The 22,520-nt window shown below is 46.8% G+C and overlaps 11 protein-coding genes across 11 annotated transcripts; 4 read left to right on the top strand and 7 right to left on the bottom strand.

Moving 5' to 3' along the window:
* Positions 1-10: 10 nt before the first annotated feature.
* TSTA_093570 (ribonucleotide reductase small subunit RnrA, putative) lies at positions 11-1,453 on the bottom strand (the record flags this gene model as incomplete). Its single annotated transcript, XM_002479029.1, has 4 exons — positions 11-621; positions 669-1,002; positions 1,096-1,341; positions 1,424-1,453. 4 exons carry the CDS (start codon positions 1,451-1,453, stop codon positions 11-13), a joined length of 1,221 nt encoding a protein of 406 aa, XP_002479074.1.
* Positions 1,454-2,756: 1,303 nt separating this feature from the next.
* On the bottom strand, positions 2,757-3,977 carry TSTA_093560 (mitochondrial oxaloacetate transporter (Oac), putative; the record flags this gene model as incomplete). The annotated part of the gene is made up of 6 exons (XM_002479028.1): positions 2,757-2,849; positions 2,903-3,048; positions 3,101-3,572; positions 3,633-3,756; positions 3,809-3,883; positions 3,961-3,977. The coding sequence occupies 6 exons, from the start codon at positions 3,975-3,977 to the stop codon at positions 2,757-2,759; spliced, it is 927 nt and encodes a 308-aa protein (XP_002479073.1).
* Positions 3,978-4,558: 581 nt separating this feature from the next.
* TSTA_093550 (WD repeat protein) lies at positions 4,559-5,827 on the top strand (the record flags this gene model as incomplete). The annotated part of the gene is made up of 3 exons (XM_002479027.1): positions 4,559-4,723; positions 4,780-5,002; positions 5,055-5,827. The coding sequence occupies 3 exons, from the start codon at positions 4,559-4,561 to the stop codon at positions 5,825-5,827; spliced, it is 1,161 nt and encodes a 386-aa protein (XP_002479072.1).
* Positions 5,828-5,925: 98 nt separating this feature from the next.
* On the bottom strand, positions 5,926-7,578 carry TSTA_093540 (uncharacterized protein; the record flags this gene model as incomplete). Its single annotated transcript, XM_002479026.1, has 1 exon — positions 5,926-7,578. One exon carries the CDS (start codon positions 7,576-7,578, stop codon positions 5,926-5,928), a length of 1,653 nt encoding a protein of 550 aa, XP_002479071.1.
* Positions 7,579-8,229: 651 nt separating this feature from the next.
* On the bottom strand, positions 8,230-9,557 carry TSTA_093530 (oxidoreductase family, NAD-binding Rossmann fold protein; the record flags this gene model as incomplete). Its single annotated transcript, XM_002479025.1, has 5 exons — positions 8,230-8,316; positions 8,398-8,849; positions 8,913-9,199; positions 9,268-9,449; positions 9,501-9,557. The coding sequence occupies 5 exons, from the start codon at positions 9,555-9,557 to the stop codon at positions 8,230-8,232; spliced, it is 1,065 nt and encodes a 354-aa protein (XP_002479070.1).
* Positions 9,558-10,902: 1,345 nt separating this feature from the next.
* TSTA_093520 (integral membrane protein (Ptm1), putative) lies at positions 10,903-12,865 on the bottom strand (the record flags this gene model as incomplete). Its single annotated transcript, XM_002479024.1, has 7 exons — positions 10,903-11,196; positions 11,254-11,864; positions 11,923-11,997; positions 12,047-12,087; positions 12,142-12,467; positions 12,520-12,720; positions 12,791-12,865. The coding sequence occupies 7 exons, from the start codon at positions 12,863-12,865 to the stop codon at positions 10,903-10,905; spliced, it is 1,623 nt and encodes a 540-aa protein (XP_002479069.1).
* Positions 12,866-13,199: 334 nt separating this feature from the next.
* On the top strand, positions 13,200-14,329 carry TSTA_093510 (uncharacterized protein; the record flags this gene model as incomplete). Its single annotated transcript, XM_002479023.1, has 2 exons — positions 13,200-13,285; positions 13,351-14,329. The coding sequence occupies 2 exons, from the start codon at positions 13,200-13,202 to the stop codon at positions 14,327-14,329; spliced, it is 1,065 nt and encodes a 354-aa protein (XP_002479068.1).
* An 86-nt stretch (positions 14,330-14,415) lies between these two features.
* On the bottom strand, positions 14,416-15,371 carry TSTA_093500 (uncharacterized protein; the record flags this gene model as incomplete). The annotated part of the gene is made up of 3 exons (XM_002479022.1): positions 14,416-14,950; positions 15,003-15,217; positions 15,297-15,371. The coding sequence occupies 3 exons, from the start codon at positions 15,369-15,371 to the stop codon at positions 14,416-14,418; spliced, it is 825 nt and encodes a 274-aa protein (XP_002479067.1).
* A 669-nt stretch (positions 15,372-16,040) lies between these two features.
* Positions 16,041-18,588, top strand: TSTA_093490 (decapping enzyme Dcp2, putative; the record flags this gene model as incomplete). Its single annotated transcript, XM_002479021.1, has 2 exons — positions 16,041-16,071; positions 16,154-18,588. 2 exons carry the CDS (start codon positions 16,041-16,043, stop codon positions 18,586-18,588), a joined length of 2,466 nt encoding a protein of 821 aa, XP_002479066.1.
* A 272-nt stretch (positions 18,589-18,860) lies between these two features.
* TSTA_093480 (aminomethyl transferase, putative) lies at positions 18,861-20,240 on the top strand (the record flags this gene model as incomplete). Its single annotated transcript, XM_002479020.1, has 2 exons — positions 18,861-18,898; positions 18,938-20,240. The coding sequence occupies 2 exons, from the start codon at positions 18,861-18,863 to the stop codon at positions 20,238-20,240; spliced, it is 1,341 nt and encodes a 446-aa protein (XP_002479065.1).
* Positions 20,241-21,013: 773 nt separating this feature from the next.
* TSTA_093470 (uncharacterized protein) lies at positions 21,014-21,907 on the bottom strand (the record flags this gene model as incomplete). The annotated part of the gene is made up of 2 exons (XM_002479019.1): positions 21,014-21,156; positions 21,358-21,907. The coding sequence occupies 2 exons, from the start codon at positions 21,905-21,907 to the stop codon at positions 21,014-21,016; spliced, it is 693 nt and encodes a 230-aa protein (XP_002479064.1).
* Between the last annotated feature and the right edge of the window lie 613 nt (positions 21,908-22,520).

Below are 22,520 nucleotides of genomic sequence, written 5' to 3'. Positions count from 1 at the left end.
AGAAATGCATCTAGAAGTCTTCATCAAAGCTGAGACCACCGGCATTTTCATCTTTCTTCTCACCAGAGGCGTCCTTATCCTTCTTCGTGCTGTTCATGACACCGGCCTTTTGGTAGTCGCCAACACGCTTCTCGAAGAAGTTGGTTTTGCCAGCAAGGGAGATATTCTCCATGAAGTCGAAGGGGTTGGTGGAGTTGTAGTACTTCTTATTGCCGAGAGCGACCAAGAGACGATCGGCAACGAACTCAATGTACTGACACATCAACTTGGAGTTCATTCCAAGCAAAGAGCAAGGCAGAGCATCAGTCAAGAACTCTTGTTCGATGGCAACAGCATCAACAATGATGTCTTCAATGACCTTGGGGTTGGGGCGGTTGTTGAGATGGGAGAAGAGCAGGCAGGCAAAGTCGGTGTGGAGACCCTCGTCACGAGAGATGAGTTCGTTGGAGAATGTCAAACCAGGCATCAAGCCACGCTTCTTCAACCAGAAGATAGCAGCGAAAGAGCCGGAGAAGAAGATACCCTCAACGGCGGCGAAGGCGACAAGACGCTGAGCGAAGGTGGACTCTTTATCCGAGATCCATCGCAAAGCCCAGTCTGCTTTCTTGCGGATGCAGGGAACTATGCCAGTTAGACCGTGCTTCAAATTGTGTACAAGACGAACTTACTGTTGTCAATGGCATCAAAAAGGTAGGTACGTTGTTTGGGTTCGTTGATATAGGTATCAATAAGAAGAGAATATGTCTCGGAGTGAATGTTCTCCATCATGATCTGGAAACCGTAGAAGCATCGAGCTTCAGGAATCTGAACTTCGCCACTGAAACGTTCAACCAAGTTCTCATTGACAATGCCATCCGAGGCAGCGAAGAAAGCGAGGACGCGCGAGACAAAGTAACGTTCATCATCATTGAGGCGGTTGTTCCAGTCGTGCAAATCTTTCGATAGATCGATCTCCTCGGCGGTCCAGAAAGATGCTTCAGCCTTCTTGTACATTTGCCAGATCTATTGTAGAGGGTGTAATGTCAGATATAATTGATCCCACTTTACGCGACAGTAAACCACTTTACGCGAGACGCGTCAACACGGCCAACTAACCTCGTGATACTTGATAGGGAAGAGGACGAAACGGTGAGGGTTCTCTTGAAGAAGAGGCTCGTTTACTTCCATCTCCTTAATACCAGGAGCAACCTTGGGAGCTTCCTGTACTGCGGGTTTCTCTGTAGGCTTGACCAGCGTGGTGGCGGACGCGTCGACGACAGCGGGGGAGTTCTCTTTTCCGGATTCAAAGCTCAGCTTCTTGGCTGGCGACTCCATCTTAAACTGCTCTAAGGAGGCAGCAGCCTAAGTGAAAAGAAAAGTTAGCAATTGATTCGCGACAGACGCGTCCAACTGCTAGACAGTGACATGGATGGCAATTGCTTACCTGCTTGGAAGGAGTGAGTTGGGTGGTCATTATGGATTGATAGAAGGTGCAATAATGTAAGCCAGAGATAATTGAACATAAACTTGAGTCCTGGAATAAAGCTGGGGAGGGAGAATGGGTTGTGAGAGAAAAGAATGAGCACAAGATGGGAATGTAGCTCGAAGAAATACTTGCAGTTCCCGAGAAGAGCGTCACGCTAGCGCGCCGCACTAAGTCACGTCTCACGTGACTTGGCGTTCCTTTCTCACGTCACTTCGGGACAGGAGCCACTCTACCGCTTTCGGCCAATAAATTCGCGAAATCCCGCGTCGCGTCCAGCCATTTTTATGCGTGTTCTGAGCAACTCCCTGTTACTCCCTCACAACAAACGCGGATTTACGGATTTACAGCACCAGCTACAGCTGATCTAAGCCTTATGAGAGCTCCTCATCTGGTCTGGATGTCCAATGGCCCACTACGGAGCTATTTTTCTTTCGTTATCAGATCGTGTTCTGACCTCTTTTTGGGTCGACGCGTCGATTGATGTTTATTGCAATCATCCGATGTACGGACAGCTTACGATTTAGATGACTCAGACCTCGCTCAGACTGCTTTACAACATCTGATTCTACATTCTTGTACTGAGGGGCTCCTGTCGTTGGAGATTATTGCCAGATTTGGCTCCTGACGCTGGTACACAGATTCCCGAGTCGTATGAGATGGGATGGAAGACCTCGCATTCACGATGGGCACGCGAGAATCCATTCATGGATACTACCTAATGATTGGTGTAGATGAAGTGCATACCCTACTTGGCAACAGCATCCAAGTACGATCATGACGTTCCATTTCCGACAATAATCACCACGGAGAAAGTTGGCGACCAAATAACGATATGTACTCCTGGGACATACTCGGAGGCGATTACAATTTAAGATTATCAGCTGTAGAATGCAAGATTCTGCAAACCCTAGATAGGGCCGACTCATACATCCGTATCCTAGCCCTACCAAAGGCATGCTTGTTGGGGACAAAGCGTTCGAATGCCGTATCTCGCTTCCCTTGTGGCGAGCAAATCATGGCATACTCAAGTACATGGATAGTTGGACAAACCAAATGCAGCTATCTAAAGCAGCAATTTACAAAATATCTGACGGTCTCATATATATGAAATGTGGAATTGAATATGACTATCTTATCGATATGATCAATTCACCTAACAATCAAAGATGCCTTCTATAATACGACAGGTCCCCTATATACAACATCCTGACAAGCCCAGAGCAGGAGTATGAGAAAATGACAGAAAAATAATAAACGAATCCCTTTTAAGCTCAAAAGCTTCCACGCCATTTTACAATCTTGACCGAAGGTCATCCGACAGAATGCGATCTTCAATCTTACGAACAAACTTGTTGGTTTGTTCAGCAAGACTGAGAGTGAGGATCTGAATAATAGTTAGCTTTATGAAAAACCGTGGCAAGGCAAGGTGAGGCTTACGGTGTGTGGTAGAATACGGGCAAGATGAGCAAAGTAGCCCTTATATATGGCAAGCAACCCTTCGGTGGAAACAGTCTTGTACAGACAGTCGAAGACACCTTTGTATAGGTTACCGGTTTGGTTGTACATACGCGACATGATGGTATCTGTCACAGTCAGCTTATAGAGCCCTGTAAAACTGATAGGTTAAAGTCTCACCTGGAGGATGCATTACACAACAAACAACGAAGCCGGATGCAGTACTGCTAGCAAGATGAAGAGCCGGCCCCTCTTCCATTCCCAGGTGTCGTGTCAACCGTCGTTTTGCGAAGAAATAAGTGGGAAGTTGGACAGAACTGCCAAAACCAGTTCGCACCATGGCAGCGCCAACACCGCGATAAAGACCCTTGACTCCCTCGTTGGTATAGATTTGTCGCATTCCATCATATGCATTTTTATATTGGTGCTGCGTACCGACTGGCAAGAACGGGGAGTAGGATTGTAATCGTGTCTTCACGAGGAAGAAAGGGGAGCCAGCTGCGGCCCCCAACATACCGGAACTCGCTCCACTGAAGACATTGATGCCCAGGGATTGTACCGAAGGATCACCGTAGATGGCAGTCGTGAGGCCTGTTCGAAGCGGTTCGTAGAAGCCGAGACGGCAACCGTTCAGTAATATTTGATATATATACTATTGGGAATCAAAAATCAGTCGGCCGATATTCCGTCAATTGGATGCGACTCAACATACAGCGGAACCGATACCCCTAAATAGACCCTGGGGACCTTCATTTTGTAGTATCACTTTGACGCCGTGAAAGACGCCTCTATATTTTTTGACAGCATCTGATTGTAGTTCTCCTTGCAATTGAAGCCTAGGGCGGTTTGTAAGCGTCTGCTATATGCCACAGGGGACGTTCAACGGACCGAATCTTAACAGTTTCGAAACTATGAGTGACGGTAACAGCGCCGCAAGCTGCAATACCTCCGGCAATGAATGCTCTAAGTGACAAAATCGCGAGTCAGACAGGTATTCAATTGTAATAGATCTCGGCATAGCCGATTAGCATCTCACGCACCCTGTGGTTGTAGACATTATTAAAGAGTCGGGCAAGGCCCGGTTCCGGAACCGGGCGGTTCAGCTGGGGGGATTGACGCGAGCTTTCAAGTCATACAGAGAACAGCACTGCTGCAATGGCGCTTCAAATAGATATATCAGAATAGCCGAATAAAGACCAGGCGCAATACTGTCCTGATTATAAACGGAGAAGAGAAGAAGGTTCTGCGTGATTTAACTTTTATTTTTTGGTAAGCTCAGCGCCGCACAGCAGACCGATGCCGGGGGCCCCTGGGGCGGTGACAGCGTAGTCAGCATTAATAATGGGGCAGCCCCAGGCTATTAAACTAGCTGCCTCAGGCTTAGCTGTTCCTGTCTTGACTGGGGCCAATTTTATTCTGCCGCCATATACCGCCTGCAAACAGCGCCTAAGCTACAAACTCTCACTTTGTTCGTGACATCCAATAATCTACAAACTAATTGTCGTGATTGACATGACTCTATCTCTGTCACTGGCTTTGTGAAGTATTCATTGTGCTGCTCAGCAAATAATAACTGCTATCTCTCTTAGGAGAGCAGACAGCAAATAGCAGAATAGCACGATCAAGCACAAGCCAAAAATGGCAGACACTCCTCAAACTGACCACCAAGAGCAGAAAGCTCTCACATCTTCATCAAATACCCCTCATACTGGCACTCCTATAGTGCCACTCCCACAAGGTAGCTCAAATCCACGAACCTCCCAAAAAGTGTCAGATGCTATTCGTACATATCGACCTACCAAGGTAAGACCAATTCTCCCGTCTTTCATGGCATCACACTCACTGATTCCGTTGAAAAGAGGTTCAAGCTTTCAAAGCACGAGAACTCGCATATTACCTCTCTCGATTTCGACGACAAGGGTGAATTCGTGGTTACAGCATGTGAAGATGAAACAATCCAAATCTACGATGTAATCGAGGGCAAGAATACCAAGATCGTTCCTAGCAAGAAATACGGTGCTCATCTAGCTCGCTTTACACACCACCAACGCCAGGTACTTCATGCCAGTACCAAAGTGGATAGTATGTGGAGTTCTTCGCCCATTGGTCAGTAGCAAGCTAACGGAGCATTAAGACTCCCTTCGTCTACTCGACCTACATCAGGAGAGTTACCTTCGATATTTCACTGGTCATACGGACAAAGTTACGTGCTTGTCGTTGTCACCTGCAAACGATGCCTTTGTCTCGTGCTCAAGGGACAATACGATCTCACTTTGGGACCTCAAATCGCGGAATGTGCAGGGCAAACTAGAACTCGCAACTCCATACCTCGTTGCATTTGATCCATCAGCTTCAGTCATTGCCATTGCATCTCAATCGACTTCTTCAGTGCTACTTTATGATTTCCGTAACTACGATAAAGCGCCCTTCGCAACATTTGACCTGGCGCCTCTAGAAGAGCGGTACACCCCCACTACCCGTGGACGACTATGGTCACGACTCGAATTCTCCAATGATGGTAAAAACCTTCTAGTCGGCACAGATTATCATGGGCATTTTGTGCTCGATGCATTTGAAGGTCATCTGAACGCCTTTTTGGTCGGCAAGAATGGATCCAGTGGTAGAGCGGCCCCCGTCTCAAGTTCGGGACGACCTCTAGGCCAAGGAGACGCATGTTTCAGTCAGGACGGCCGCTTTGTGCTCGGTGGAGCAGGCGACAAGAATGAAGTACTCGTCTGGGACACTAACCAGAACCCAGATTCTAACAAGTACTTGCAGCCGATGACCAGCCTATCTTCCAGAGGCCGCACTGCAGTTATCGAAATCAACCCTCGATACAATATGCTGGCCACCGCAGACAAAGATATTCTGTTCTGGCTGCCGGACGACGCGCCCAAGAATCTTTAGATGGACGACGCATGTCCCATTTCTTTCGCCTACATGTCTTATGACGATTATGCTTACTTATGCCGACATATTTATCAGTGAGGCTACATTATGATACCCTATGGTTTTCGATGCTTTTCCTTTCCAATCAAACTTCTAGCTGTATCACAAATCCATATTTTCGGGCCCTCCAGTGTATTATCATACCCTCGGTTATCCTCTATGGTGGCTTCGATCTGCCTCACGACCGTCTTATTACTCGAAATCGTGACGATATCGCTGGCCCAACCATAAAGGAAAACACTATAGTTGATGTCGGTGAGGATCTCGGTGACCTTGCTGATGACTGGAGGGAATTTGTTTTGTTTCATTGCCGCGCCGATTTCTGCGTGGGCATCAACTACTTTCATAGGTAGAATCAACTTTTCGGGAACAGAGTGATCTGACAGTTTTCGTAGTTCGCCAAGCAGCGTGTCCTTGTCTAGTCCTTCCATATCGCCTTCACCTAGCAAGATAGCAGTCCTCTTCCTCTCAGTCTCGGTACCGATTGTATAGACAATTTCCTTCATTCGCTTAGCAGCCTCCTGGGTGCAGACAAGCTGTCGACCGACTACGGCAGGCCAAAGCTCTGTAGTCAGCAAAGGCAACTCATCTTCAACTTCAATCTGCCTGATAATAGCACGATGAAAATTGGGAGAAGGCTCAATGTTCTGTACATGCGATAGATCAGAGACTAGTGCAAGCAGTAGAGTGCAGTCAACATTGATAACGTGGGTGAATTTCTCAAACGGATTTGGAAGCATAGTTGACAGCGGTAGATCGTTTTCAGTAATGGAATTCGGATCGCAGGTTTCATATATCTTGTCCTCGGTAAAGATATCTCGTATTTGTATTTTGCATTCAATGGTTACTCCATAACTTCGGATTGTATTCAGGACTCTGTCTATCTCTGGGACTTTACCCTCTTCGAGTTTCGGGGCCATGATGTGCACGCGGGGGTTCCTGTATCTGACTCTGGTCGCTCGAGATGCTCTGATCATGTCTAAGGCCATTGTAATCAGTTCGAGCTGGTCCTCGTCCTCCTCATCCTGGTTAATCGGTAACTCTTTTCCTTGATCATTTCGTGTAGATGATGCTTCGTCCTCCTCCTCATCACTATCCATCTCCCACCCTTTTTCTGCCATCTCAAACAGTAATCGACTCTGATTAACAGTCGAAACCTTCAACCAATCCTCCCCATTCCCATAGACAATATCCACAAAAGCACTTTTCTTCTTATCCTTATTGGGCGGTTTAGCCTGTCGATCCTCCTTCCCATCAACAACCTTATTCTCATCTTTATCCCAATAGAACCGCTTCGAGAATGCCACTACACCCGAACAACGCTCCTTTGCAATTGTCCAAACAGCTGTAAGGAAGGATAAATTCGATGAGCGGAGGGTATGTATTATTCGTCCTTCTCTCATTTCGAGATCTGCATCGTCGTCATTATCTCCTTTCTTCGCGCGCTCATTTACAAGAGCTTGTGTATCAGCGGCAAGACGCTCAAGGGTCCTAAGCTCCGAGGCGACGTTTGATCTCAAAAGTCGCATTTCGACTAAATGCTGCTGTTGTTGATGGCGGCGGAATCGAGATGCAATTGCATTTTGAAAGATGTCGATTTCGGCGAGGAGGAAGCGACAGTGGTGGATGAGGCGGGAGGAGAGGGTTGTGGCTGATATTCTGGTTGTTGAGGAAGCATCTCGTGCTTCGTCGTTAGTGTTATTTTCCATGGTGGGTTCAAGTCATGACATCGCATGTAAACATATACGTATATCACTCGGGAATGAACGTGTAGCGCCTTCTCAAACTGTAATTCGAATACTAGAGCCTCGTTCTATATCTTGTATTCGTCAGGACATCTGACAAGTAATTTGATACAAGCAATGAAGAGCACGAGAACTATGTGACTCAAACATAGACAAATGAAATACCCCACCAACCCTACCATCACTAACCATATTCGGAAACCTTTCTAATTACATAAGCGTGGTTACCCTAGCTAACCCTAGCCCTATGATATGAAGTCAGGAATGGTCCGACGGACAAAGTCCCCACAAATTTTAAGTTGGCCAGTCGGAAAGCCAGCTGGCGGAGATAAGATCTACGTTGAACGTAGTATGTGCGACAAAGATCGGAGAGACTCCGAAGTACATTTACGTCCGTTTAGCCTGAGCTGCCCAGGTGGTAGTAGAGATTAACCGAGATGCAGAGGATTGGTTTGCTGAATACTACACAGCCGCTGGTGTCCTGATGACAGCCGAATACGTAGTTATCTACTGGCTTCTTCATACTAAATTCAACGGTGGACGATATCATGTAGACAACTTAAAAATCACTTCAAGAGGTCCTACAACTGCCATTGTATTGCATATGCTATGGGATTACTTCGAAACTTCTGCTGTGCTGGATTGATATTTACATTTCTGTGGTTCTCCATCATGGTTACCACTACGAAGCATCAACTCAATCTGGAAAGTCGAAAGTTAGCGGTGAAAATGCCACATTTGTGATGTCGCAAAACAAAATAGAATTGTGCCTAACAAACTCACCAGTTCGAGATCTGCCAGACCTTCTTCAGGAGTCTGTTCTGGATTCTGTCGTCCGGCAGCTAGAGCCTCTCCCCAAGCTCGAACCTCCGGTGGTACTCCCGACCGTTCATTTGGGATTTCCTTAACTACTTCTTCACCGTCGACAGATAGAACGGTGACAGTTGAACTTGAAACAGTAACACTACCGTTCTCACAAGCAATAGTCCATTCAGGTCCTGTCAAGGTTGTCGCTACCGACGATTGGAAAGTGCCTTGAATACCCGTGTTCGTTTTTAGAATGGCATCCACTGTATCAACAGGTGGAAGATGCTCCTTTAGTGAGGTTGTAAAAGCTGCTACTCGCTCGACAAATACATCCGAACCAAGCAAAAGACGAAGGCCGGCAGTGAAATGAACGCCACCATCAAGTATGTAACCTCCTTGATGCGTGGGTTCCTTCCTCCAGGATGTATCTAGTTATGAAAGGGCCATGGTCAGCATAACGAATTCACCACATAGAGCCTCAGAAGCCTTACGATAGAATTTGAAATCTTCCGTGATGTTAGCATAAACCCGCACTCGAAACCCTATAATCTTCCCCAATTCCTCAATCTGTTGCCTTGCATATTTGAAACTCTCGAGATATCTAAAATTCTCAGCCACACTCCAAGTTACATTGTCAAATTCTTCCTTGACACCATTGTACCATGATATTAACACCACACCGTCTTGTACATTTTCTGACACCGGTTTCTCCGATAAGACATGTTTTTTTGCGAGGAGTGCTCTTTTGATGAAGGTGCCTTGGTTGGCGATTGGGAGACTTTAGTTCGATATGTTAGTTCCTTCTTTCTCTAATTCGAGGTTCTCGGAAGACATAGATCAATTAACCTGATAACGACAGCCTGGATATCATCACGCTTGAGAATATCCCCAAAAGTCTGCGATGAGTCTTCCGAATATAGATCAATTTTCTGGGTATCTTTGACTTCCCCTGCGACATCATTTGCAGATTTGAGTGATCGCGAGTAAATAGCTTTCAGTTCCAAGTCTTTCGAAGCGAGGATTGCAGGCTGTACGCAAGTCAGTAATAGCCATGTTTGTGCTGCCTTAGATCGTCATACTAGATGCTCCTCCTTTGCCCAGATTCCACCTCCAATGAGAGCTACTCCGATGGCCATTGTGAATGATTTTCTTGACTACAAGGTTTGTTTCGAAGCTCAGGATGGAATATAAAATGCTTCTATTTATACGAAGAAGTTGAACCAAATCCTGGTTCTGGCTAATACCAAGGCCCCTGTTGAGGGGCATAAAGTGCGGGGATTATTAATTAGCCCTAAGAGGGATGTCCGAATGCTTCGACGAATTTTGCCAGCCAATCATGAGCACTTTCTACCTGAAAGCTCTAACTAGATATCAAGGAAGTTCTGCTCCCAGAAAGGTTATGAAGCTATATCAATGCAAAAATCGATAGTAAAAGCAACGCTGGGTGTTCAATGTGTGGAGTGCGTCGTCATCTAGATATAGTAGAATACGAAAAGAATTTTCAAGGATCTCATCAATTAATAGGCGAATAGAACGCGTTCGGTTTGGAACCGACGTAGATTATCTTGCTCATTCTGTAACCGGACACTGCAGACAGAATCCTGTAATTGTTTTGTCACAGTATAAATTCCTATCCTCCCTTTCAAATTCTGGCAAGCGTCAAAATAGCTGCCATATCAGAACATTTCAATAAAGCAAGTTACGAAGACTCCGTAGATTAATAGAGGAATACATGAATGAATGAATGAATGCATTCAAGATTACTATGCCCATGGAACTAACCCTATAAGTTAGGGCACTAGTGCGCTAACCATAATCTTTTTATCAGATTCGAAATGGACTAGATAGGACTCATGCGCGCTGGGGATTACCAAAATATTCCTATAAAGAAATTTTTGCGAGACGAAGCTAAAGTGTGGCCCAAATTTATAATGCAAAATAGAGATGTTGTGGTGGAATATGCTCCGCTTGCTGCACCACCGAGAAGGTATTTTTCATCGTCAGCCGCCTATTTACGAACTATCGCGTTAGGATCGTTCGAAATCTATGGTACCATCATCTTTCTCGACGTGCTTCGAACGGAAGGGTAGTTCTACTACACCTCGAATAATAGTAACGATTAATATCAGTGTTGATTTCATGTCGTATGCGTAAATGCCAATCCATCCACAGAAAAACGCCAGCATAAAACAGAGTCAAGAGACGTCAGATTTCTGGAAACCTGCTCAGAAACCAGCAAAAAATGCGACGGAAATCGAATTATATTAACCAAGGTACAGAGACAAATCGTAAGCAAAAGAGCTGCTTTGATTTGGTATTTGATGGTGGTGAGGAATAGCGGGCGTATATGAAAATGCCCCTTTGCAGTAATAATAATACAACAACCAACAGGAAAAAACGATGTGCCTATTAGAAGTGGCATGGCTTAATGAAAAGGACGGTCATTTTTCCTTAAGGCTTATAAACATGCTCTGGTCTGGTCTAAGAATGTGAACCCCCGGTCAGCTTTCTCGTTTCCTCGGAAGATTTCCGGAAGTCATCATCGTCGTCGTCATCACTGAACTTGTCACCATCTTCTTCGCCGACTGCAAATATGGTCTCACCATCCAGAGACTCACGTTGCTGAGGAGCAGGCTGGACGGGTTTTGGTGGTACAGGTGACAGTTCTCTTTCTGGAGAGTAACGTTCATACTCATCGTTTAGTGGCATAGCACCTTCTTCGTCAAGAGAGTTGGCGAGAGAGCGGATCTCGAAGCCATCATCATCTTGGGCGAGCTGGAAAAGAAATACGAGTCAGAATGATACCCATTATCAAGGGGCAGGAGTTCTTACCTCATCACTCATTGCAAATCGCCTGTTGTTAGCAGTCGGGCGCCACAAGTAGGAAATGAATGCAATATCAAATAGATAGACGAGATTTAGCCATCCATCCAAAACGAACCATCTCGTCTTCCAGTGATCCGGGACGAAGTTGGCCGCACTCCGGCCAGCAAAGGCGAATGAGTTGATAAAGAAGAAAGCAAATATCACAATGATGCTGCCGAGGATACACCACCATAGCTTCTTGTACATCATCGCTTTGGTCTTTTGCTTCCGTTCAACCAGATCCTTCATGGTCATATTCAGCGAGTTGAGTGTCCAAACATAGAAAGCTGTTAAAGTCGCTGCAAGTGGAAGAATGACCAGTAGCACTAGAGGACCAGCGCTGTCGGGGGTAATTGTAAGACTTGCAATGCCGTAAATCACACTAAAGACGAAGTGTGTGATTGCGAGCACTCGAACCCAGATCATTGTTCTTCCCAAAGATGGTTTGACGACTCCATAGCCCATGCAGACAATGAGAAGCAAGAAGAATGAAAAAGCGTTTCGACCAGCATTAAGAATAGCTACGATGATCATTAGGACTTTGGCAAATGCATTGGATCCATGACTGTTTTGATAGTCTAGAGTCATGTTAGCTGATATCGATAGGGTACTATGTAGGTGAAAACTGATTCGTACCGTAGAATCCCCAGGTAATTGCTTCTTCGACAACGAGGAAGATGAGAATAGCTGTAATATAGTTCTGGACAGGTACTATGAAACAGTTAGGTTATTTCCAATGTCAAATAGAGAATAAACATACGAATATCGTGTCGGTTCTGGACGTAAAGAAAGGCCCAGAAACTATAACAAAAGGTCAGTAAGCTTGTCTACAACACTAAGAGAAAGAAGACTAACACTCCAAACACCGCATATACGATGGTAAGCCCTCCATAGAATGGCAATTTTGCGATTTGAGCAGCCGGAAGTTCACCATATGCGTTTCGAAATTCAACAACGCCTTGATAGTCGTGCCCAGAAAAAGCATATGTACTGACACAGTAGAAGCCGGTCTTCTTCACTGGATAGTTTATAGCGGCAGGGTCCTTTAGATTGATGGCTTTGGACAAGATGGGCAATTTCGAAGCTTCCGTAGCGTTCTCAGCGAGTATGAAAGATCCTAATTCTTCTTGGGAGCAGAGGCCGGCATCGACTTTCACTTGGTCACAGATCGTAGCTATCTCCTGTTTTCTGGTCAGCTCGTGCTTGGAGCAATGAAAGATTATCATCCCATACATCAGGGTTTCCCGGAATTGGTCGACCTATTAATTCCTCATCACCCCATTCGAATATCACCAAGCTAACGAGTATATCCTGATCTGTGGTGTCGTCTTCGACTTTGAGAAATTTGGTGAGGATGAATGGATCGATATCACCGCCCCAGGCTTTCCGGCTGTACATGCCTGAACATCGTTGTCGGTGAGCATCATCTTGTTTCTAAGTTGGATGAGATACAATTAGTCTGTGTTATCATCAAATGCAAGTGTCCAGAAGGATAAATACTGACTATCTCAGACTCATTTGCGACGACTCGGCCTGCTAACGATGCAGCAAGAACAAGGGTCTGGAACCAGCCCTTCATGTTCGAGGGCGTGATCCCCTAAAAGGGAGGCGGGAGGAGATCAATGAAGTTGATATATTATTTGAGGTCGCTGCACTTATAGAATAGCATCGATTGCGTTTAATGCCAAGTCTGAGTACGGATCTTGATATTTTTTGATGGACACAAGCTGAGCTATGTTTAGAAGATCGTGGCATCTCCAACTCCGGCCAGGCCGAGTGTGCCCAGCAAAGATCGGCCAATCAACGCCACGCCCGCAGTTAGCCATCCATAATATTTTTTCACTCTTTCCATCTTCACCTTTACTCTTTCGCACACTTCCTTGCAAAGACAATTCCAGAAAGAAACCAGAAAGATGCCTGCCAAAGAGATATCACAGGTTTGTGTTAGCTGCAGAGAAGTCGAGGCTCTTGCGACGATACGCAGTCGCCCACTATGCCGGTATGTAGACAATTAACTTCTGGGTAAGATAAGAGGCTGAACTGATATGATTATTTGTCCTACAGAGACTGCTTCATCGAATACGCCGGCCATAAGGCCGCTCGAGTAATGGGATCTTATCGTCCCGTGAAGAACTCCCCGCCCAAAAAAGTGCTTTTACCCCTCTCCCTCGGAATATCGTCTGCAAGCCTTTTGCATATCGTGGATAGACTACAGAATCTACAGCTTAGTCGCTCGTTGAATACTGCGGGATTCGACTTGCATGTGCTTGTCGTCGACCCGGCAACCGTTCATTCTGGCTATGCCGATGTGAAGGCCAACTTTGACAGCGCAAGAGAGAGTTATCCGAACCACACATACACTATGGTTCCCCTACACAACATCTTCCAATACGACACAACAATTAAGGAAACTCTCTGCGAATTTGGATTCGTTGAGGGAGGCTTTGACTCTGATAAAGAACGACTCGACGCATTTCGGGCATCCATGTCTACATCTACAGCAAGGGACGATATCGATAACCTCCTACTTGTCCGCCTCATTGTTGCATTTGCGAAGAGTAACGATTGTCAAGGTATCTTATGGGGAGACTCAGACAGTCGCTTAGCCGCGAAAACCCTAGCAAATGTGGCCAAGGGCCGTGGTGGCTCTTTGACCTGGCAAGTCTGTGATGGTGCGTCTCCCTGGGGCTTAAACTTCAGTTTTCCCTTGCGGGAACTTTACAAGTTTGAGTTGGAATTATACGTCAAACAAATACCGGAATTGGCCAGCATCATCATACCCGATTTGCAGATACAGGAGAATGAGTCGAATCGGAACCTGTCTATTGATAACCTCATGAATCTTTATGTCAAAACACAAGGAGAGAAGTACCCCGGCGTGATGGCGAATGTGGTCCGTACCACGAATAAGCTTCGACCTGCAACCATCCCTCAAAATGTGAGGTGTTCTCTTTGCGCTGCTCCAGTTGGCGGACATGCTTCGTTATGTTATGCGTGTTTGCGATCGAAAGCCGATGTCTTGCAGCCTTCTTCAAGTCGTTGAAAATCACAAAGGAGATTATATTAAAATACCCGCTACATATCGTACCAATTTCGCCCTAAGAAACCGACTGTGCCATACAAAGATTATCAATGGCGGCCACCGCCACTTTCCAAATCACTCCGCTTCTGTTTCCGTCCGCCGAACCAGCTGCCGTCGCGACGAGATTGAGGATTATTTGCAGGCTGTAGCTCAGCAGGTTGTGACTCGGCGGGACGACGCGTTTCGACACCATGTTCTATAGAGGTAGGTTCTGACAACGGAGCTTCTGTGTAGCTCGGTGGTTCTGGCAGCAGTCCTTCCTCATATCTATCAAACTCTTCCGGTATGCTGAGATCCACTGGCCGCTGACTTTCCCCGGTGGGATGACCTTTCTTCGCACGGGCTTTGTCGACCTTGCTCGCTTTGTCTCGCAAATGTTTCTCCAGAAGAATCGCGTTTCGAGTATTGCACTTGTAAATGGCATCCGCAAGGTCACCGATGAAGGGAACGAGACCGATGACAAAATCGAGCACGACGTTCATCAGCATACGGCTTCGTAGGGAGTTGGGAAGTCCTCCGTCGACCTTGTCGCAGTCCCTGACGACCATCATCGCCAATGCAGCGTCGAGTCCATCGCCAGCGCTTGTGATTCGATTAGTCATATTTCCAAGAATACCAAGCCGGACATACTCACAAAGGAATCAAACCGATAACCGCACCCCAACCGAACCGAATTCCGCATAGATTGAAAAGACTGTAATCTAGACGGTATGCGCGGCGCTTCACTCGGTTGAGGATTTTAGCGTCATTGGCAGACAGTCCAGGAGGGATAGCTTTTCGTTGTTTTCGCGTCTTTTTGCCAAATGCGCGACCCAATCGTGACGCAGGAACCTGTTCGAAATAGGGATCCTGTAAGGTGGGATTAGTATGTACTACCAACTTCAAGGGGCCAGACCCGATAATTCAATAAATGACAAACACCACTCACCTCCTTGCCAAATGAATTCTTCACATTCTCCTTCAAGATTCTATTGCTTGCGAACGCAGCCAGTTGAGCAGCCATAACTTGTGACCGACTTGTGTGAATGGAGAAGCTCGGTTTTTTGAGCTGTTATATAGTGATCGTAAATATTTGAGAAAACAATATAGGAAGAAAAAGGTTTCGAGAAATAGTAAACTGTCAGACAGTTTAAATAGAAGATAGAGCGACAAGATCAAAGGAAGGCCGTGTTGAAAATAGAAATTCAAGTTTCAACTGCCACCTCACAGAGGCCCTTGATTCGCAGTTGTTGATCGTAAAACAAGCGCCGACTCGGCGGAGTACGTCATGCTCTTCACCAGCCATAGGTGTGGCGCTAGGCCAAGCAGGATGTCATGGCTGTGGCTGTGCCCTTCCCGACCGGGTTGTCTGCGTCTACATAGTAGACTAACAGCTGCAACTGTCCTCCACAACATCCAACTATGCTCCTGTTATTCTTCCCTATGACTACACTCCTTTCTTCACCCTTTCTTTCAGATCTCTAATCGTTTCACTTGCCAAGTCCCTTGTTAAATACCACCTTTCATGCCCTTTTAAGCTAACCGTTTCCACCTTGTCTGTGTGATCCTTGCACCGTGTCTTGCCACGGCCACTGGTGGAAGCAGTCTGGCTAGCCTATGATCTTTCACCAGTGATAACAGTTCATTGTGCTTCTTTGTCTGTGCGCTGAAATGCACAAATATAAGAGACACCATGACAGAAACAAAATTACGTCTCGAAGATTGTATGTTTTGAGCTCTTCGCCGAGTTGGGCATCCATCACGCGATTGCCAGAGTCAATAGCTAACTAGGACTGAATGCTATAGGGCTAGATGACCTGTGTGTTCGATTTATCATAAACTTACCTCGAGAAGAGCTTGAATCGGTGGAGCGTATATGCTTTCAGGTCGAAGAAGCGCAATGGTTTTACGAGGATTTCGTCCGGCCACTTGACCCCGCCCTGCCTTCCCTATCGCTCAAGGCGTTTGCGATGCGGATATTCCAGCACTGCCCGCTCATGTCGGAATGGTCCGAATACCATCATGCTGCAGCGTTTTCGGAGTTTCTCGCGTACAAGACTCGTGTTCCCGTCCGTGGAGCTATCTTATTGAACCACGATATGGATAAAGTTGTGCTGGTCAAAGGTTGGAAGAAGAATGCTAATTGGAGCTTCCCGCGTGGAAAAATCAACAAAGAGGAAAAGGATCTCGACTGTGCTGTGCGAGAAGTCCTTGAAGAAACTGGCTATGACCTGAAGGCTGCCGGTCTTGTCAAGGATGAGAAGCACATGAAACACATTGAAATTACCATGCGGGAGCAACATATGAAGCTCTACGTCTTTCGCGGTGTTCCTATGGATACTGTATTTGCTCCTCAGACCAGAAAGGAAATCAGTAGGATCGAATGGGTGAATTTGTCCGACCTACCGACTGTCAAGAAAAACAAGCAACACGATGCTGTAAATGCAAACAAATTCTATATGGTCGCCCCATTCCTTAATCCTTTAAAGAAATGGATCTCTCAGCAGCGGAAATTGGATGCCAAGAACAATTTCGCATCTATGGCATACACTGAGGGCGAGACGTCGATGGACGAAGGCTTTGTCTCCGCTAATAATGGGTTTACACCGGTTCAAGCTCATATTCAGCCTGCTATCCCTAGTGAGCTCCCCAAGGTCACTCCTACGCTAGATGTCTCGTCGCATTTGAAGCGTCTTCTGAATATTGGTGGCCCTGCCGCCTCACCATCAACCACTTCGCCACCCACCGATCCATCCAAGTCTAACGCCTTGCTTTCATTGTTGAGGAGTGGAACAAGCGGTACCTCTATACTTGCTTCTGGAACGCCCCAGCAGAGTACACAACAGCCACCTGTTTCTCATAAAGCTCCAAACCTCCTGAACCAGGTACTCAACCCTGTCGGCGGTATGAGGAATCAGATAAACGCGCCATTCCAGCCTAGTTTGGCACCTTACCAGAGAACGGGAGATCCTCTGTTCGCTCAGCGAGCAGGTCAAGTTCAAACTCAAGGGCAGATTGTACCTCCCGCAAGCAAGTTACCACCTCCAAAATTGACGAGTCATTCCCTGGCTTTGTTGAACGTCTTGAAGGGAAACCAGCCAGAAGGCATATCCGCGACTAAGGCTGTAGAACTTGCTGGGCAGCCTGTACAGCCTGTCCAGCCTGCTCCAAAACAAATTCTTCAGCGTCCGACGTCCCTCGGTAATAGTACTGCGCCTGCAAAGATAACAGAAAGGAAACCCCCAGATGCTCTTACGTCTGCCACAGTTTCTGGACCTCTGCGAACGCCAGACTTTGACAAAACCCCAAAATCAAATCGCGGGGTGCCCCCTGGTGCGCGTGGAAAACGACCCCAGCAACAAGCATCTCCAGTTAGGATTCTCTCCCGACCTCCATCGGCGAGGAAAGATATGTCGACGGCCCCACCGAGTAAAGGTGTGTCAACACCCCCTGCGCAGACTTCAACATCAGCGTCGCTCTCTCTCCAAGAGATCATATCACGATCGAAAATCATACTCTCTGATATCGGAATACCTAGCGCGTATTTATTTGGTTCTTACGCGAAAGGCGAACAGACAGAAGACAGTGGCATCGATATCGCGTTAGAATTTGGGGAGAAACTCAGACTGCCAGATTGGCCTAAGATAGCAGATGCAAAGGAAGAACTTGAGAAGGCATTCAGTAAGAAGGTCGATTTAACTGTCTGTCCATCGAAAGACTTCTATGAAAAAATAAAGGACCATATGATAGTGCTGGTGGAACCCAAGACCTTCCAACCGACAATCTTGCGCCGATCCGAGAAATTGGACCTTAACTCACTTCTACCTGTTCGAACGACACATGAGCTACCTCAAGAGTTGAGTGATATTCCACTTAGACAGAAATCTGCGGTACCTCCTGGGAACAAGGTTACTCAGCCAAACTATGACCGACGCCCTAGCCAAACTGCGGCACAGAAAGAAACCTTGCTCTCTCTTTTCGGGAAGTCCCCCCCTACAAAGACCTCTCTATTGGCTTCCTCTATGGAGCATCCAATTGCAAGCAGCCCATTCAACAATGCTACGCCCTCTCCTTCACTTTCAGGAGCTGAACCGACCGTTCCAGCTGGCGCCGTGCCCAGCATTGATAGCGCATCGGACTATGGCTCTCGAACTCCTGGAGCTGCGCAGCGCATGAAATCACCAGATAACAAAGCATTTTTGCTGGGATTCCTTCAGAATGTAGCTGAAAGGAAGAAATAACCTTGTCGAGATGATGTTATTTTTAGGAGTCTAACTGTTACTCGTATCTTATTGAAATACTACATGTCATTTGGCATCATCAGAGTTCCATTATCCCCTAATTAGTAGAACGATGAATAGCTCCGAAGACCACACGTAGGTATTTCTCGGATTATATGTTATTTTGCCGCAGAGCTCCGCCCGGAGATAATGGGATTTCTGACGTCTATCAGAACTCGAGAATTCGTAATGAACAACAACTCTGCAGGAAGCATTGTTCACGACAACACAAAATGGCCTCTCGCGCCTCCAAAAAGTTTGTCTGCACCAGGTGCGCATACCGCAGCAGCAGAGCACCCTTTTCAACAAGCTCCAAACTGCATCAACATGAACAACAACATGACAAATCCGGACGACCCCCAATCCCACCAACGTCAGGATATGCGGGACTCACCAATCGCGCTTTAATCGCCATCACAGGTGTTGATAGCACCTCTTTCCTACAAGGAATGATTACACAGAATATGCTTATGGGGAAAGAGCCTGTTCGCGCTCCTCGTCGAACGGGGAGTTATAGTGCATTTCTGAATTCGCAGGGTCGAGTGTTGCATGATGTTTTCATTTATCCGATCACAAAGGGCAATCTCGGACATAGTAATGAATCGCCCGATGAAGCAGCGTGGTTGATTGAAGTTGATAAAGCTGAAGTCAGCAATTTAATGAAGCATCTCAAAAAACACAAATTGCGCGCTAAACTGACACTTCGCGCCCTCGAGGATGGGGAACAATCGATCTGGGCAGCGTGGAATAATGAGAGTACAGAGCCTCGATGGGCGGCTTATAATCTCGAATCTGATTTCCCATCGCAACTTGCGGATAATTCGCCTGTCGTTGGTTGTATCGATACCCGTGCACCGGGGTTTGGGACGAGATACATAACCCCAGGCCCGGACGATCTTCAAATTCATTTACCGGCCGAGACGAAATTACAAGGGTTACAAGTGGATTTGGAGACTTATAAATTGCGGCGGTATTTGTATGGTGTTGCCGAGGGTCAGGGAGAGATTATCCGCGAATCTTCGTTGCCTATGGAATGTAATATGGATGTGGCACGGGGTATTGATTTTCGGAAGGGCTGCTATGTAGGACAGGAACTTACGATTCGAACTCATCATACCGGTGTTGTGCGGAAACGTATATTACCTGTACAGTTATATGGCGTTGATGAAGATACCACGACCTCATCATCGTCATCAGCACCTATATACGATCTCGAGACACAAACTACCCAACCTCCCACCGGCGCAAACATCTCTCGAGTCGGCACTAGAAAAGGTCGTAGCGCGGGCAAATTCATCAGTGGCGTCGGAAACGTCGGTCTCGCTCTCTGTCGTCTCGAGATGATGACCGATATCTCGCTTACGGGCGAAAGCAGCCAGTATAACCCCTCTCAAGAATTCCAGGTTTCTTGGGACGCGGGCTCGGCTGCTGGACTTGTGAGTCAACAAGGCGCAGTCAAGATCAAAGCTATAGTTCCATCGTGGCTAAGGGAGTATATTGTCGCAAGTACCATGCGAAATGTATCTTCTGCTAGGGCCCGTGAGGGTGATGAGGGGCTTAGAGCGAGGGATTTGGTTGAGCGGCTTGGTGAGGAGGAAGCTGAAGAGAAATAATCTGCTTGTGATATATATGAACTTCAGGGGGAAATTCTACGAGGCTCGTGGATGTCCTTTGTATATTGTGTGCTCTACTCATGATTGATGTCATTCATTAGCGACTTAGTATCGACCAATACACCGGGGTATGTCAATAGCATATCGTGGAGATCCTAATCTGCATCCCAAAGCATTAGGAAACAATGCGAACCGGTGCAAACAAGGAACATTGACAAGGAATCAGAATAGGCAAAGCGAAATAACAGCAGGGAACAGCAAAAACGCTGACTATCCACGAAGCAGAGGTGACCAGGGCCTGTAAATAGGGTTAGAGCGAGGACAAGCCCAGTCATCTGGGGATGAATAGAAACTCTCTTCCGCAACCTTAGAACAGTCATCTGACCGATGTTTTTCCAGATATTCACCGTTCGTTACAGGATCTAACGACACGCCCCAAAACATCAGATTATCCTCCTTCCCCATCTGCCTCAGAAACTCATCCAGCTTATCTTGAATGTGTGCCAGAGCATCCCCTTCACCCTAGACCATGCCACCACTAATTTTTGCTTGTTAGAGCTATGCAACAGCCTGTTCCAAGTTTCCAGCGCGCTCGCCCGTCTCGACAATGTCCTCCATTGTGTATACGGCGCACTCATCGTGGTACAACGGGTCTGGGTCTCTGAGGTATCCAAACGCTGCTGTCCTACGATGTCGAATCATACACTCAGTGCAGCTTCCCAATCGCACTGACGCGTGTACACGTGCTCGAGCTGGCGGGAGAACCAGCGCTCTTACAGTGACCCTGTACCTAGTAGTGCACGAATGACGCGGATACCGTCACGGGTCACTCGAAGTGCCTCGGATAAGTCACCACTGTGGCGTAGAAGGGCACATAGACGCTTCGTTACCAGCTGGGTCAGGTCGTGGATGGGGCCTAATGTAGCGCGCAGTCGCTCAGTGACGAATGTGAGCGCGGAGAGGCGAGGTCATTGTCACCAATCTTTTTTGAGCACGTCATGTACGAGCGTGATCGAGTGGTTGCATGGTAGCTGAGTCCTGGCTAATTCGTTCAAATAGACGATCAGGTTCTTTCAGATCTCAGGACATGCTGTGGTGTTGATGGGTGATAATGTACTCAACAGCTCGATAAGGATGGTGGCAGTACCCTGGCTCATCGTGTAGGTTGTGTCAGCTGTCGATTTCTTGAGAAATTGGAATGCTCGAACCTGGTTCCGGCTTGCGCCACGTTTATCCCGCTTTGAAGCCTTCATTAAGTAGATGGCGAGGTCTGTGTCTTCCCAGAACCTGGTCTTTGTTATGGTTGGTGATGCATTAAAGTCTCCTCCTGTATATAAGGTGCGGATGCTGAAGAGAACAAACTTAAGATTTGCATTTGGGAATTGCTCGTTGATACCGGTTTCAAAGCGCCCGGCAAGATACCGACGTATCTGTTCTGCCTTTTGCTGGGAGAGGCTTTCTTCTTCAGGTGGCGTCTGGGAGTCTAAGGTTGATCCTGAAATGCTGTCCGAATAGTGGTCTGGCCTGCTTCTCAAGCTCCAGCTCTTCTCGCTCGAGCCATCCTGAACTGATGAACTCTGCTCCTCTGGGTCGATGAAGTAGCTTGAGGTTTTGGACGCAACGGAGGGCGCTCGGTGCATTGAGAAGTGATTTCGCAGTAAATCCATCGTAGCTTCAATATTGGAAAACCCTGGCTTGACGCTGCCTTACCCGCCAGGATGATCCCATTTGTACTGACTTGTACTTCTAAGTCGACTACTCCGAGCTCGCGAATTACCTCTAAGCTGAGCCTATTCAACCTTTGTAACTTCTCTGACAGCTCTTTTTCGGCTTTCAGCGACAGGAGTGGTTTCCATAAACGACGGACGGATGAAGCCCTATTTCGACTCAAGATATACTCATGTTCTTGCGTTGATACCTGAGTTATCAGACTATGGCTCATACCTAGGTAGATAGCTCAATACCTACGTATAGAGAGGTATGTATTACACCCTAAGATTCAGAAAGTACTCGCTTCACAGTCGTTGATATTCGTTGTAACGGGTTAAGAAAGGTATTGCCGCTGTCTAGATAGCCCCCGATGTCGTACAACCGGCCGCTGCCTGCCTAGTTGAGAAGAATGATATTCACAGAGAGAAATAAAGTACATGCCAAGGTAATATCTCACGTCTTCTAGAGTTGTTCTTGATCAACTGCTCATTCAGTTGAGCAGTGATAGAGGTATCAATTGTCATCTGGCTTCCGAATGTCTACGGTTCGAAAGTCAGTACAGCAATGAGC

Source organism: Talaromyces stipitatus, genomic scaffold (genome assembly GCF_000003125.1).
Source record: "Talaromyces stipitatus ATCC 10500 scf_1105507295527 genomic scaffold, whole genome shotgun sequence".
Lineage (NCBI taxonomy): Eukaryota > Fungi > Ascomycota > Eurotiomycetes > Eurotiales > Trichocomaceae > Talaromyces > Talaromyces stipitatus.
Note: the sequence above shows the minus strand (reverse complement) of the source record. Positions and strands in the feature narration are given on the sequence as shown.